Here is a 14,784-nt window from a genome sequence, read left to right as displayed (position 1 = left end):
TTTGCAGGGTGGAACAGTTTGTAATTTATTCCCGGGGTAATTAATTGTGGCTGCCACCCCCAGCCCGTCCCCAGGTGAGGCCCGGCCGCCTGCTCAGGCGGGGGGCCCGGCCTGCCGGCCCGTGCGGTCTCCGGCCCCCGGCTCCTCCTGCCTGACCCTATGCAGCCAGGACGTGTCCCCGACGTCGTCGTCCTGCTGGGACCTTGGCAGTCTGCGCCCCACCTGCCCCGCGTGCCAGGAGAAGCTCCTGACGAGCTCTCCTGCCATGGAGGGGCTGCGCTCCCTGCGCCGGGGCGAGACGCTGCGGGAGCGGTAGCTGGAGGGGCTCGTCTGGCGCTGCTGCTGCTGCTGCCGCTGCCCCAGCCGTGCGTTGCGCTGGAACCTCCTGCGTGGTCGTCGGGCCAGGCGCACGATGCCAATGATGTGCCCGCGGCACAGCGGGCAGGTGTCTCTTTCGGCAGCCCAGACGTGGACACACTCCAGGCAGAAGATGTGCCTGCAGGGGTCGATGCGAGCCGCGCTGGACATGCGCTCCAAACAGATGGGGCACGTCTCCTCCTCGGGGGCCTCCTCTGGCTGCCGCCGTGGCCGCCAGCTCATGATGCCTGTGGCCGCCGCAACGTGGAGCTGGTTTTCGTCTGGGGGAGGCTGCCCTGGTGCCAGGCACTTAGCAGCAGCCTGGGGTCTTCAGCACCCCCCGGGTCGCCGGCAGGACCTCGATGCCTTGCGTGTCGCTGTCTGGATCTCGACGCTTGGCGTGACACCAGCAGGACTACTGCAGATAGGAGCAGGAAGAAAACATTGCAGCAGCAAAGAGACATCAGCTTTCTAGGTTCAACCAATTGTCTAGAGTACTGTAGCGGTAACTGTTCTGTGTATGGATTGCAGACATTGCCGTTAGAATGGCAAATCTGCTTGTGGTAGGTTATACATGGCAAGACCGCGCTTAGGACAGATGAGGCAGATAGATGTCTATAGATTTGAGAACATTACCGAAGGACCTCGATGGCTCGGGTGCAACAGCAATGGCTTCGCGTGTGCCTCTCGGCACACCTCCGCCTCTCTCTTTCCTTCCAGCCTTAGGACCTCGAGCTTTCGATACCGCCAGCTGGACTGGCCGCAGGCGCGCCGCTCAGGGCATTTATAGCCAGCCACCTCTTGTGAGGCAATAGGGTGACATCACCAGGGTCTCGGGGTGCCCATCAAGCACTGACTTGATGGGAGTCTCACGTATTTGAACGTATTTGAAGTGACACTTTATTCTTGATACCTTAGGGCCCACTCCTTGGCCCACTCTTGGGTTCGGTCTCTTCCGAGATGGCTTTTCTTAATTAGCCTAATACCGCTCTCCTTGCTTGGCTTCTGTCAGCATGGAGCAGCCATCTCACATCAGCATTTTCTCGCAACAGTCAGGTGATCTCTGTCAGTGCTGCCAACAGGGGCACCCCGAGACCCTGGTGATGTCACCCTATTGCCTCACAAGAGGTGGCTGGCTATAAATGCCCTGAGCGGCGCGCCTGCGGCCAGTCCAGCTGGCGGTATCGAAAGCTCGAGGTCCTAAGGCTGGAAGGAAAGAGAGAGGCGGAGGTGTGCCGAGAGGCACACGCGAAGCCATTGCTGTTGCACCCGAGCCATCGAGGTCCTTCGGTAATGTTCTCAAATCTATAGACATCTATCTGCCTCATCTGTCCTAAGCGCGGTCTTGCCATGTATAACCTACCACAAGCAGATTTGCCATTCTAACGGCAATGTCTGCAATCCATACACAGAACAGTTACCGCTACAGTACTCTAGACAATTGGTTGAACCTAGAAAGCTGATGTCTCTTTGCTGCTGCAATGTTTTCTTCCTGCTCCTATCTGCAGTAGTCCTGCTGGTGTCACGCCAAGCGTCGAGATCCAGACAGCGACACGCAAGGCATCGAGGTCCTGCCGGCGACCCGGGGGGTGCTGAAGACCCCAGGCTGCTGCTAAGTGCCTGGCACCAGGGCAGCCTCCCCCAGACGAAAACCAGCTCCACGTTGCGGCGGCCACAGGCATCATGAGCTGGCGGCCACGGCGGCAGCCAGAGGAGGCCCCCGAGGAGGAGACGTGCCCCATCTGTTTGGAGCGCATGTCCAGCGCGGCTCGCATCGACCCCTGCAGGCACATCTTCTGCCTGGAGTGTGTCCACGTCTGGGCTGCCGAAAGAGACACCTGCCCGCTGTGCCGCGGGCACATCATTGGCATCGTGCGCCTGGCCCGACGACCACGCAGGAGGTTCCAGCGCAACGCACGGCTGGGGCAGCGGCAGCAGCAGCAGCAGCGCCAGACGAGCCCCTCCAGCTACCGCTCCCGCAGCGTCTCGCCCCGGCGCAGGGAGCGCAGCCCCTCCATGGCAGGAGAGCTCGTCAGGAGCTTCTCCTGGCACGCGGGGCAGGTGGGGCGCAGACTGCCAAGGTCCCAGCAGGACGACGACGTCGGGGACACGTCCTGGCTGCATAGGGTCAGGCAGGAGGAGCCGGGGGCCGGAGACCGCACGGGCCGGCAGGCCGGGCCCCCCGCCTGAGCAGGCGGCCGGGCCTCACCTGGGGACGGGCTGGGGGTGGCAGCCACAATTAATTACCCCGGGAATAAATTACAAACTGTTCCACCCTGCAAAGCCTCTGCCTGCACTTATTTCCTGCATCGGTCAGCGGGGGGGGGGTGGGGGGGGTGGGGGCTGAACGCAGCCCTCTGCCGCTGCCCGCGTCGCCAATTGGTTTGGGGATGTCTGCTCCTGATGGGGAGCGGCTGCGGGTGGTGGGTCCCCGAGTGAGACCTGGGGGTGAGAAGTCATTTGGGGGATGAGAAGTCGTCATGGGAATGGGAAAGTGTTGGGGGTGGGAGCAGCCACAAAGGTTTAAATTACTCAGTTGTTTTATTGGCCTCGCGTGATAAGAAGACTCAACTCTATCCACAAAATCCTGGCTGATGAAGGAACACGGTGCCCAAAGTAGAACTTAAATAATTTAGCTGAGTTTGTAAAAGATCAAAAGTGCTGAAGCAGTTTGTCCTGGTTCCAGTTAGGACAGAGTTAATTTTCCCTCATAGTAGCTGGTAGGGTGCTATGTTTTGGATTAGGATGAGAAGAGCGCTGATAACATGCTGATGTTTTAATTGTTGCAGAGCAGTGTTTACACCAGGCCAAGGACTTTTCGGCTTCTCGCTCTGTCCTGCCAGCGAGCAGGCTGGGGGTGCAGCAGGAGCTGGGAGGGGACAGACCCAGGACAGCTGACCCAAACTGGCCAAAGGGGTATTCCATACCATCTGGCGTCATGCTAAACAATACATAGGGGTGGCTGGCTGGGGTGGGGGGCCGGCTGCTAGGGGATAGGCTGGGCATCGGTCAGCGGGTGGTGAGCAATTGCGTTGTGCATCACTTGTTTTCTTACATATTATTATTATTAATACTATTATCATTATCACTATTATTACTATTATTGTTATTATTATATTCCTGTCTTAATAAACTGTCTTTATCTCAACTCACCGGCTTCACTTTCCCGTTTCTCTCCCCCATCCCAGAGAGGGAGGGGGGAGGGTGAGCGAACGGCTGTGTGGTGTTCAGCTGCCAGCCGGGTTAAACCACAACAGGTGACAGGCCTTTAACGACACTCACGACTCAGAAACATTTGCCGATGCAGTCAAACGGTGTCTATTAACGCGAGGCACTGAAGTTAATTGGTATTAAAAATGAGCCAAAACGAAAGGCAAGTATCTGCGTGTCCAGCAGAATGACAGCGATCATCACCATTTGATCAACCTTCCCTGTGAGTTCTATCTGCAAGTTACTTTGAGGTAGCGCTAGAAAGAAGCGGTTAGTCCAGAGCATCCCTGCAAAAAGAAACATCCACGGCTTAAGTACCGTTTACTCTTTTGGTATCCTTTTAAGTACTTTTTACCCGTTTCGGACTCCTGCCTTTTCCCGGCTCACTGATGACAGCATTAGTAGCCCCTCAAGCTACTGTCCTACAGCCTTTCCCATCAGTGAAGAGATAGGAAAAACCCCACTACTTCTTGGAAGAGAAAACCAGCAGGTTTTTGAATAAAAGCACTCTCTATTGCAGCTAGGTACAACGAAAAGAGTTTATGAAATCATTACGGGACATTCTTGTAGAAAACTTCCTCAAGCTTGGAAGAAAAAAAAACATTTCAGCTAAGTAAAACAGAAAATAACTGGAAGAAGTGAAGTATGGCGGTGTTGGAAAAGTTGCTTCAAAGACTTGTTTAATTAAAAAGAAGGAAAAAAGCAAGTTCCTACTGCAATCCCATCTTTGTCAAACTGATGGCGGGCACCAGTACGATGTGTTCAGCTAACACAGGCTGGAAGTTGTAACTGCAGCTGTGAAGTTTACCCAGTAAAAAGACTCCGCAAAGCATTCTAGCAGTTCCGATGCAATCACTGCTTCCTGAATTTGTGACTCACGGTTAACACGGCAGTACAGGAAGAAGTCTGGCATTCACTGTGCTCTTACGGTAAAGAATCTGCCCTGCGCACACCATCCCAAGCCAGGTATGCGCTCCTAACAGGAAAGGACGATAGGCTGATAAGTCTCAGCAGAGGGAAAAAGACATCAGAGAACTACTTTATAACAGCAGCACGCGGGCTGCAACCAACGTTCTCTTCCTCTCATCATTTTCATTTCTGTGGACTCCAAGAGAATACACTCCCAACATTTTTCAGCTCTGGAGAACAAACAGCCCAACCAATCTCATTCACTGAACTACAAAACTGGTATTTTCGCTATCTAGTCCGGAAAAGGAGGCGCACGTCTCTAACGTACAGTGTAGAGACCTTGTTAATAGGCAAAGTCTGCATAAAATAGGTGGCCACAGCCTGATTTTCTGACGTTCAGGGCCTTGGGTCACACACCACCACAGCATCAGACTTAATGAAGTCACCAATCTATGTGGGCCTCTCGTTACACAGGTCACATGTTATGGACCAACCTCTCAAAGGCCAAAAACCAGCACTGATACTGCCGGGCCAACACATATCTGTAGCATCCCATTTCTGGGTGACAACACAATGAATGTTTCCACAAAGTACTCGATGCAACCTAACTACTGTGTTTGGTGATGCAAAGCAAGCCGTGTCAAAGCAGCGTAGCACCCAGGCACATTCCTGGAAGATGTTTTGCTGCTCACGTTGAAGAAAATAGATAAAAAAATCCTGTGCAGTTTGCACTTCTGAGCTCAAGTACCACAGCTATGCACTACAATTGAAGTGGCATCAAACCTTGTAAGGTTTTGAAGCTTCAGCACTGCCATCCAAAGTCAAGGAGGCTGCATCTATTATCTTGAATTTGCCCCAGCTCAGTCCCCTGAAACAATTCCATAGACACGTACAAGCAACCCTTTTCCCACCCAGATTCTTTGCTTCATCTATTCCACCTCTACCTTGTGTCATATTCTTATTAATCTGCCCCTCAAAAGACTCCCTGGCTCACACAAAGAAGCAACCCAACAAATCCCCGTTCCCAGCCACGTTGCTTTCATGCTTTGGGAAGAGTTAACTGCAACAGCTCTAACTGTGATGCCACCTCACCCCCTCCACCTATGTGAGGTTCTTTGCCTTCTGTCTCCTCCTACGTGTACACCTGCACTAGAACCAGGAAGAATGTGCTTCCTACAATACTCCAAGAGCCTCTTCTGTTTCAGGATGTCATCATTTCAATTCAGGACTGAAAGTATTCCTAGCAAAAACCCAACAGCTAATAGCTAACAGAAGCAGTTGCTGGTGATCAGCTACAAGTAACCTGGAAGTACTGAGGAGTCACAAAAGAGAATTTGCATTACATTTAAGAACAGCATGCAGCTTAGGACCACTGCTTTCACTGACTACACTAAGCCATAAAAAAGAACTGGATTCTTACCTGCCATCACAGCAATTATGGTTTATGTTGCCCCCAAAACACACACGGCAGTACCAGAACTGTGTCAACTAGCTTTAACAGCTTCCCCAGCTATTAAGTACAGTAATTTCTGCTTCCTTTTTTTTCTTGGAGGAATATTCTTTTGTTTCCAGCCTCACTTACTTATTATACACACTGTTAATTAGCAACTATTTCTCCATATTCATAGGGTTATGGAGTCCCTATGACTGGAAAAGACTCTGTACCCTTCAAGATAAGAACAGCATAAAGGCAGCAACTCGCAAGACTGCTCTAGCTTAAAGCAAAGCTTTCCTCATTGCTCTCATCTCCTTTGACTTGAGTACTGTCATCCTTCTACCAGAGCTTTAAAACTTCATTACCGTGAATGAAGGAAGACCAGAGCAATCAGAGAGGGTAGCAGAGGGTATAACTTAAGGAGCTGTTACTAGGATTTTTTTGTTGTTCCTGGTGGACTATTTTTCTCCTTGCCAGCAAGGAGGGAAAACCAGCAAGTTGTTTTCTCCAAGATTTTTTTTTTTTAGGTTTAAGAACACGGATTATGTTGTAGCAATTTCTTCGCTGTAAAGCGTCAGCTGAGAAGTCTAACAGTAAGAAGGGCAAGGGAAAACTGAATGCTGATGCAGAGAGTGCCAGCAGACATCATCCTCATTCCACGGGATGTTTGTAGCTATGGCAGTTGAAGTCTACACTTCCATATGCTTAACATACCCTATTTATAAGCCGATTTTAGCTGACCTAGCATGTATCAGTAGTACAGTTAGAGCCAGCAGCCTGCAGGAAAAAGTGGGCACAGGTGTTTCCATAGCAAGGCCTGTGAGTGTCTCCCATACATACTTCCAGTCTAAGCAAGCACATGAAAGGCTTGGCTTGTCGCTTACCTAAGGAACCAGGAAAACAAGGGGAAGCTAGATTTTGCTTGTGTCCTAATGCCCATATAAAAATAAAGACAGATGAAATACCCTTACTACCTTGTTAAATTCCATAAGCCGGAAGAGAACGTGCTGCACACAGGTACAAGTAAAATCCCTTGCTGGCAGGTTTGCAGAAACAAATTTTTTATTTACACAGGCAAGTCTATCTTTAGACCCCATTTACCTCTTTACATTTCTCGAATATTTACATGACTTCATGGTGCTCCAAGAGAGTGATGAACAAAAAGATTACAGAAACTGTCAAAAGCATAGCAAAAAAAACCCAACCTATCATTGTGCTTTAAAACTTATGAGCTAGAATAATGTAGAAGAAATGTAGTTTTAGCACTTTGGTCCTAACGGTCATGCTCTAGAAGACACTTAAATAGCAGAGGGGATTTCAGAAGTGACCGTATCCAGAGGTTGCCAGTGACAATTCATGAGTGAATCGTAGAGTTCTTCGCTTGTCTCCGTGAATTGTCTGTTCATTTCATCAACATCCAAGTAGAGCTGTGGATCTGAAAATAAAAGCCTGGTAAGTCCAAGTATCAAATCTGAGGCATGCGCACAAAAAAACTTCACGTGAAATGGCTAATAAAATGTATTTTAAGCTAAGTGTAATAAGCTATTAGATCTACTAATTTTAGTGAGGTATTTAGTCCTCTAAAATTTTGAGCCTCACAACTCCAACTTTTGGGAATTTGTATATTAGAAGGCTGGGACTAGAATTGTCTTTCAAGATAAAGACAAAGACAATGTTTAAGATAGTAAAGATAACGTTTAAGGATAATCAGCCATGAAACCCTCCCAAGAGTCATTTAATTCACTTCTACGGCAATACACGTTACATAGGATAGTTTCTAAACACTAACACAAAATGCCTCCACGTGAGGAACTTTGCAAACCTTCCAGGACACAAATATGTTTTGTACCGTATTTGTAAGTGCAAGCTGAATCCTCCTTTTGGAATCTGCAACATAAGCTTTTACCTCAGGGTGGAGAACAAAGCTTTTGCATATTACTGAGCTTCTAATATAAAATCTGTTTAGCGGAACCAATACAAAGAACAAAATTCTGTCTTAGACCATTTTCAAATGGGAATGAAGGCACAGGTACAAGAAACCTGCTGCGAAGCATTGACAGTGTCCCGTTTTACTTGATGCGGTCAGTGTATGCTGTATCAGCTTTAAAACCCCAGCTGATTGCAGATCAACCCCACAGAGGTTTGACCTCAGCTGAACTTTCAAGATGTTCTTCATCCAGTAGAGGTTGGCTTGTATTGTTAAAAGGCACAAGGATGGCTAAACTCAAGTGACAATGATAGAACCCTTATTACCGTCAGTAATTAGGTCATCACCGATTGCAGTCATAACTGAAGATTCCTGAAAGACAGAAAAGGCTAAGTTTAATCATAACTCATTTCAGAAAGCATCACAGATTCAAAGTGCTGCAGTCTCAACCCATTCCTTCTTCCTACAACTACAAGGATAGATGGCATTTTATCTATTTATTTTTAGAAGAAAGCCAATATTACAGTACAGGTTGGAAGGGACCTCCGGAGGTCACAACTAATAAATTGACCACTTACATAAGACCACTTACAACAACTGTTTAATTTGCTTTAAGCAAAGCAAATCAGAAGAACAGGAACAGAAGAAGCGTACGCAATTATGCTGTCAAAACCATTCTTTGGTATGCGTGAACAAATAATGGTGTATAAATCACTAATTCTATGGATTTACTATTTAAGCACTTAAATACAAACACCTCTGAATGGAATCTGCTCTTTTAACTTCACACTAAGCAGAAAGCATGTTTTCAACTTCGGATTCTTTTTGCTGATTCACACAAATCTGTACAACGTATTATCTGTGAAATATTTTCTTTACAGCAAGCGTGCACTATCTTTACCTCAAAAACAGCTGGAGCCATTAAAGAATCTCCTAAAGAGCAGTCTCCAACAGCTTGCATGCTGTCACAGGGAGCATAGGAGCTGTAGTTGTAGTCAGCGTAAGCATCGTAACTCCTCTGCGAGTAGTAGTTCTGGTAATCTTGGCAATAATCATTATGGTTGTATGACTGGTACCGCTGCAATTCTGCTTTCAGTCTGAAACATGAGAAGTTGCATACAGTCAGAGAACAAGAGACTGTAAACCCAGTTCTGAACTTAAACAATTTGTCAGCTTACATACTTCAAAGCTTAAAAGGAAGCTTTCCTAAACAGTCACCTAAGTGACAGCTTAAGTCACAGCTCAAAACCTCATTTCTATAGAAGCAAGCATCCTCACCTTTGCCAATACCAGAAGGAATTGTTCTCATGGATTAACTCCAGAGCCTTGACATGGTTACCTGTACACATCAAGTATTTTTAGCGTTGGCATAAGCAAGCTGCTGCTATGTCTCTGTGCTTTGCTAAAGATTGATTTAAGACCAGAGACATTTATCAAGCACAGCTGCTTTAAAGATGCAGTCTTAACCCTTCTATCTTTTGTTTGGTTAATTACTAGATCTTATTTCCAGAAAGAAGTGAATGGAGTCAGATTATCCATTTCAAAGAAGCATCTGACGCTGCCTGTCAGTTTGCCATGTCTACCTCCACGTGCTCAGTTTTTTTGTTTGTTTAAAGTCCATTAAACATTCAACAGCTGCCAACTATACCACTCAGGTGAAGTCAGTCTTGCTTAACAACACAATCGCGATTCTTCAGCATGACGCCTTATTATTAGTGGGAGAATTACAAAATACACTGGTTCTTAAGAAGAAAGGGCCAGCTGATTAGCTTTCACTACTTTCCCTTTCAAGATTTTCTCAGGGGCAGCTTCAGACTAATGACAAGAACCAAGACAAGTGCTATCTGTACTAAAACTGAGGTACACTGCATAAAGAACATTCAGATAACCCAGCTGCATATTCAAAAAAATCCGCTGTTTAGACTTGTCTTCACTGATTCTGTACAGGCAGACCTCCTGTGTTTGCAGTGCCCAGTTTCTCTCACTTGAATTGGGGATGCAGAGAAGTGAGTTCTATGCTTTTGGGGAAGAATACAAGCTGAAGGCATTCTGAAATAGCTTCCAAACTAAGCAAACATGAGGGACAAACTAATCCAATGGCTGGGTATTTCAATGCTAAGAGAGCACGGTACTCAGCCATTCAGAAACGTATTACTGATGTGTATTTTAATACCTACATTTGTTTCAATACTGCAAAGCTACACAAGTTCTAATAAAGAGGTAATCCATTGTCTTGTTACTGTAGTAAACAAACAGAAGATACATCATCTTAGGTCTTCTGCTTCCAACTGCACTCTTCCTACATACAGTTGTGTAGGGAAGGAAAATCTGAAAATACTGTTGACGTTCTTCTGGATAGCCGAAGCAAGAAAACATGTTTGTGGCTTATTCTTGTTTTCAAAATAAAACAATATTAATTTAATCAAAAAATTTTGGCAAAGAAGTTTGGACAGTGCTCTCTTGGAGAAGAGCATTTCCATTCTAAAGCAGAAGGAGGCAACATTTGCAGAATTATGCTAGGTAAACAGAAACAGAAGTGTCATTTTTTACTATTTAACAGAACACACAAGCTAACCTCATGAACATACTGAAATTGTTTATATGAAGTCCTGTTTTGTCAGTATCCTGGATCAAAGTTCATCAAATTTGGTATCAATTCTTTAACCGTTCAGAGACCTGAATTGCCTTAAATAAGTGATAGAACTGAGCCGGTAGAGTAAGAAACCCTCTCAGGAAGTGCTAAGCTTTAAACTCCCCATTGCCCTAAGCTCATGAAAAGCAAAAAATAGCATTCTAAACCTGTTCTAGTAATAACGCCTTTGGCTTTCTCCCTGCGTTCCCATTTTTTCCCCCCACTTCTTTCCTGTCAACCCACTGTAAAACTAGTTATGTGCTTCTCTCAAACTAGAGGGAAAGCTCTAAGAACAAGAACTCCCTAGCATATAAAACCACTTGTTGTCCCTTCTACCTTATACAGGCCCAAACCTGAAAATATTTACCAATGCATTCAGCTTTGCTACTGTTGAGAAACAAGGCTGGTTGCAATGGCAGCTAAGCCCAAGTTGCGCTGTCTGGCTAGACTTAACAGTTGGATTCCCCCAGCCATCCTGAAGCAGGTTGATGAATCCAGGGAGTCAAAACATAGGACTTCTGCATTTCTGGTTTTGTAGACTGCATCCTGTGTACAGCCACTACAGCAAGGGCCACAGACTTTCCAAAGGCAGAGCTACAAGAATCTGATTATTTAGAATAACTGTATCAATGCACAACTCCTTGGTTACCTTTTAGAAATTCCTATGCTCAGCCGGATTCCTTTTCCCCCCAGACCTGGTGCGTTCTGGCAGTCTTGCAGTGCCCTCATCTGATCACCTTGCTCACCAAATCTGTCATAGGCATACCCTCTACTATTTTCAAAAGGGAGAAAACCAATTCTAGTATGCATAACAGTTACAAAGCTAACGAATTCAGTTTCTGTCTTCTACAAAAAACAGAAGATAGCAGCTACTATAGCTTCTATTACTTAAGCAACCTCTCTGGCATGTGCACGTGCACAGAAAAGGCTTTCACCAAATTAAAAAACTTGGGCCAGAAGCAAAAAGCTTATTCCTTGGTAGCATTAAGATGCAACTCACTGAGAGCCAGCAAAACAATACATTTTAAGTGCTCTCTGCGTAAGTAATCAGATTCCATATTTCTGCATATACAGCAGTTAATCAGTTAGCACTAACCCACTCCTTTTGGAGCCACAAACTTTATTGGTCACAAACACCAAGAGCTGGCTGTAATTATCTGAACCAGTATTAACCGGTACCTCTGAACTCTTCAAACAAAAATATCTTTCAGGTGCTCTTAGAAGAACAACATCAATTGCCTGCAACAATTTGATGGCTTTGCTAAACGGAGCACTGAAAAGCACAGTGGTACAGTTTCTTTTGTAGCCTGTTCAGAAATTATAGCCCCGTGCCTACAGCTTCAAATCAGGCCAAGCTTACCAGCCCAACTCTTACAGCTTAAGTTCACTGCACTCGAATGCCTTCAAGACGTGCTTTTAGGAGCCATGGAGAAGAACCCTCTGGTAAGACCACCATTATAAAGTACTGAGTGTTGTTTTACACTTAAAATAGAACTATCTGTTACAGTCATTCATCAGCTTTCCCTAGGCTGCTGCTCTCTCACTACTGAATGTGATCCTGCTCTCAGTTTCCCACTAACTTTTTCCCCCAGCGGTTATGGCCTCTTTTCATCTATGACACTTTTAAGGGACTACACCGTGTTGAAAAATGCTGGTTAACATTTCCTTTTACACAAGGTGCCTCATCGAATTTTCCTGACTAAACCAGACCCCAGAACCTTAACTAGAAGAGGAAGCACACAAACACACACGCCTCCCTGGCCACCATATCTCCCCAAAACATATCTGTTCAGTAACAGACCAACTGTAAGAATACTGCGATTAAAATCAGTATAGCTCTATACACTGCTTTTGTTCGGGATTACTAGCTAATGTCCTTCCCCTTACCCCTTCTGGAATTAATACTGAATTCTGTACTCCAAAACGCGGTTCTTAAGTCATACAAATGACATTTAACAATCAGAATTTTTCCACACAGTGATCCTCAATAAAAACTTCAATCCTCTACTGCAGTCTTTCAACAAATTAAAGGAATACAAAACTGGCTAATAACTGTTCAGTGATTTTTGGACCTTTGTAGCACTAGAGTAACAGCAGTACACTCTGCAGCATAGTTGCAAGTATGTGGGAATAATCTCTTTTTTTCTCTGAAAAGTGTGAGGCCTCTATTTCACCCTACTAAAGATTTTACCACCAACTGTACTGCTAGCATTGAGACACTGCAACTTCTGTGCTTGTATGAGATGCAGGACAGGTTCCTTAAGGTGTCGCAATTTTTTGTCTAAACCTAGTGTTGAGATCAAAAAAGGGATTGCTACTAATTTCGTACGTATCAATAACCAGGACAGAAGACATGCTGCATATAGGAATTAAACTTTTTCTAAAGCTCTAGTACATGAACATATCAAATCCCGCAGATTTTTTCTAGTATGGTTTCAGAGGTCTTACTTGATGGACATAAGCGCACAAGTGAAGACAAAAGATACTCTGTTTACCTGAAGTACTGGTTTGGACCCCAAATGAAAAAGCTGGCTTTGCTTGCTCAGGTTCCTTCTCTGATGGTTTAACGAAACTGAAGTTGAACATAGGTTTTGCTGTGCTCTCTTCTTTTGTACGCTCGGACTTCCCAACTGAAAAGATAGGCTGTGTCTTTGACTCTTCAGTGTCAGCTTTCTTTCCAAACACTAACGGAGCAGCAGTAGTGACAGAATCCTGCTTCTCTTCTGTCCTTCCCAAAATAAACTGTGAGGCAGCTGCAGACTCTGCACCTGAACACTCTGAGTGAACACCGAATGTAAATGATGGCAAGGCAGCATTTTGTGGACGCAGTCGCAGTACCAAAACCTGCAGAAATAAGTGAATGTCAAGTCCGTAACCCACGGTGTATCTGCAGTACGTGAAGGTTTGAACTACATTCTAGTCCTGATCTTTCCAGTCAAAACTGTTTAACAAACAACCAACCAAACAGTAAAACAAACAAGAAAACCCCATGCTTCCTCTCTACATAAAACTTTTCACAATTGTGTTTTCTGCCCACCACCTGGCTTTAAAAAGTATACGAACTTCTTTGAAAGATCATGTTTTTAGTCTGAACTCCAAATGAACAACGTGTAGGGCATGTAAAGAACAAGCACGTCATTAATGAAAGCTTTTCTCTAAAAAGGATAAACTTATTCTTGGGGAAAAGTGTGGAAACAGAAGTTATCTAGGCAATATTCCTACAGGAAAAACGAATAATTTTGCCACACCTCAAAGGAAAAAATAATTGTGCTTAACAGGTAAGAAAATAAAAAAAATCAGAGCAAACCAAAAAATAAATCACAGAATATGCATCCTCGTTTTAATCATTAAGTATTACCTCTGAGCTCTGCTTTGGTGCTTGGCTTTGCACTTTCACAGGCTACACACTTCGTGGCCTCTGCTTTGTTTTGAACCAAGCAGGTCTCCCAATCCCAGCTTCCTTCAGGCTTCTTAAATTTGTCTAAATCCAGAAATTCTCCAGAAGGAGCAGAAAATGCAGATGCACTGCTACTGGTCACAGGTGTTGGACCCTCTGTGAGACAAACAAGACAGTTAACCATCCTGTTTGAACATGAACTATAAAATGAACATTAACTTTTAAATTTGATTTGTCAAATCCCACAGAAATGTTCAAAACTACTCCGCAACTCCCCCCCCCCCGCCCCTGAAAAAAATAAAAGCCACCAAAAACCCACAAAGAAACAAAGAAACAAACAAAAAAACCAGAGTGGAACTCAAAGCTTCCAAACAACACACAACTCTGTTCAGCACACAAGCTTCTGCTGCTGTTGACCACAGTGTAACCTCCATAAAGAGGCCTGACAGGTGCCTTTTAAAAAAAAGGTGCCTTTTAAGAGAGAAGCAGAAGATAACGCTTCAAATTCAAAACCGGAAAGACAAGAATGGCTCTTCCCTTCCACGGCACACGCAGAAAACTTTTATCCTAGTATTACTTGCATCGCTCTTCCTCCTGACAAGTGCAACGTAACCGTGCAATTCACTGCACCATGGTCACAGTAAACCCCTCATTTCCAAAATTCCTCCTTGCAATGGCAAGAGCCTCAGACAAAGATGCCGACTGACCGCTCAGAGGTTGGAAGTCCAAGAGAATCAACTCTGTCTGAAATCCATTATCTTACCTCATGAAATTTCAGTCTTACCGCACAGGATGATTACAAAAGCCCGGTCTAGTCCATCTTAATTTGTTTCTTCCACGATATATTTGCACAGGTGTTTTTCGATGTAATGGCATGTTAAATGACATTTAGAGTCAAAGTTAGAATTAGAATCGTA

At 45.3% G+C, this 14,784-nt stretch overlaps 3 protein-coding genes across 3 annotated transcripts; 1 reads left to right on the top strand and 2 right to left on the bottom strand.

Annotated features, from left to right (window-relative positions):
• On the bottom strand, positions 1-1,150 carry LOC136790907 (uncharacterized). The gene is made up of 2 exons (XM_066997735.1): positions 994-1,150; positions 1-775 (listed from the first exon to the last, which is right to left on the bottom strand). Exon 2 carries the CDS (start codon positions 598-600, stop codon positions 94-96), a length of 507 nt encoding a protein of 168 aa, XP_066853836.1. The 5' UTR covers positions 601-775; positions 994-1,150; the 3' UTR covers positions 1-93.
• A 340-nt stretch (positions 1,151-1,490) lies between these two features.
• On the top strand, positions 1,491-2,640 carry LOC136790908 (uncharacterized). The gene is made up of 2 exons (XM_066997736.1): positions 1,491-1,647; positions 1,866-2,640. The coding sequence occupies exon 2, from the start codon at positions 2,041-2,043 to the stop codon at positions 2,545-2,547; it is 507 nt and encodes a 168-aa protein (XP_066853837.1). The 5' UTR covers positions 1,491-1,647; positions 1,866-2,040; the 3' UTR covers positions 2,548-2,640.
• Positions 2,641-3,616: 976 nt separating this feature from the next.
• Positions 3,617-14,771, bottom strand: LOC136790910 (tRNA selenocysteine 1-associated protein 1-like). The gene is made up of 6 exons (XM_066997738.1): positions 14,631-14,771; positions 13,829-14,023; positions 12,966-13,314; positions 11,120-11,242; positions 8,740-8,935; positions 3,617-8,210 (listed from the first exon to the last, which is right to left on the bottom strand). The coding sequence occupies exons 4-6, from the start codon at positions 11,197-11,199 to the stop codon at positions 8,136-8,138; spliced, it is 351 nt and encodes a 116-aa protein (XP_066853839.1). The 5' UTR covers positions 11,200-11,242; positions 12,966-13,314; positions 13,829-14,023; positions 14,631-14,771; the 3' UTR covers positions 3,617-8,135.
• Positions 14,772-14,784: the final 13 nt, after the last annotated feature.

The sequence above is a fragment of the Anser cygnoides genome, chromosome 5 (genome assembly GCF_040182565.1).
Source record: "Anser cygnoides isolate HZ-2024a breed goose chromosome 5, Taihu_goose_T2T_genome, whole genome shotgun sequence".
Taxonomy (NCBI): Eukaryota; Metazoa; Chordata; class Aves; order Anseriformes; family Anatidae; genus Anser; species Anser cygnoides.
The sequence above is the reverse complement of the archived record's forward strand: the minus strand, read 5'-3'. Positions and strand labels throughout refer to the sequence as shown.

Coding starts and splice junctions, on each gene's coding strand:
- LOC136790907 (XM_066997735.1), bottom strand. CDS start 600: ATGAGCTGGCGGCCACGGCGGCAGCCAGAGGAGGCCCCCGAGGAGGAG.
- LOC136790908 (XM_066997736.1), top strand. CDS start 2,041: ATGAGCTGGCGGCCACGGCGGCAGCCAGAGGAGGCCCCCGAGGAGGAG.
- LOC136790910 (XM_066997738.1), bottom strand. CDS start 11,199: ATGAGGGCACTGCAAGACTGCCAGAACGCACCAGGTCTGGGGGGAAAA. Junction 8,936..11,119: donor AGCATAGGAATTTCTAAAAG/GTAACCAAGGAG, acceptor CTCATGTTTCAG/ACTGAAAGCAGAATTGCAGC. Junction 8,211..8,739: donor TGGCTCCAGCTGTTTTTGAG/GTAAAGATAGTG, acceptor TCTGTCTTTCAG/GAATCTTCAGTTATGACTGC.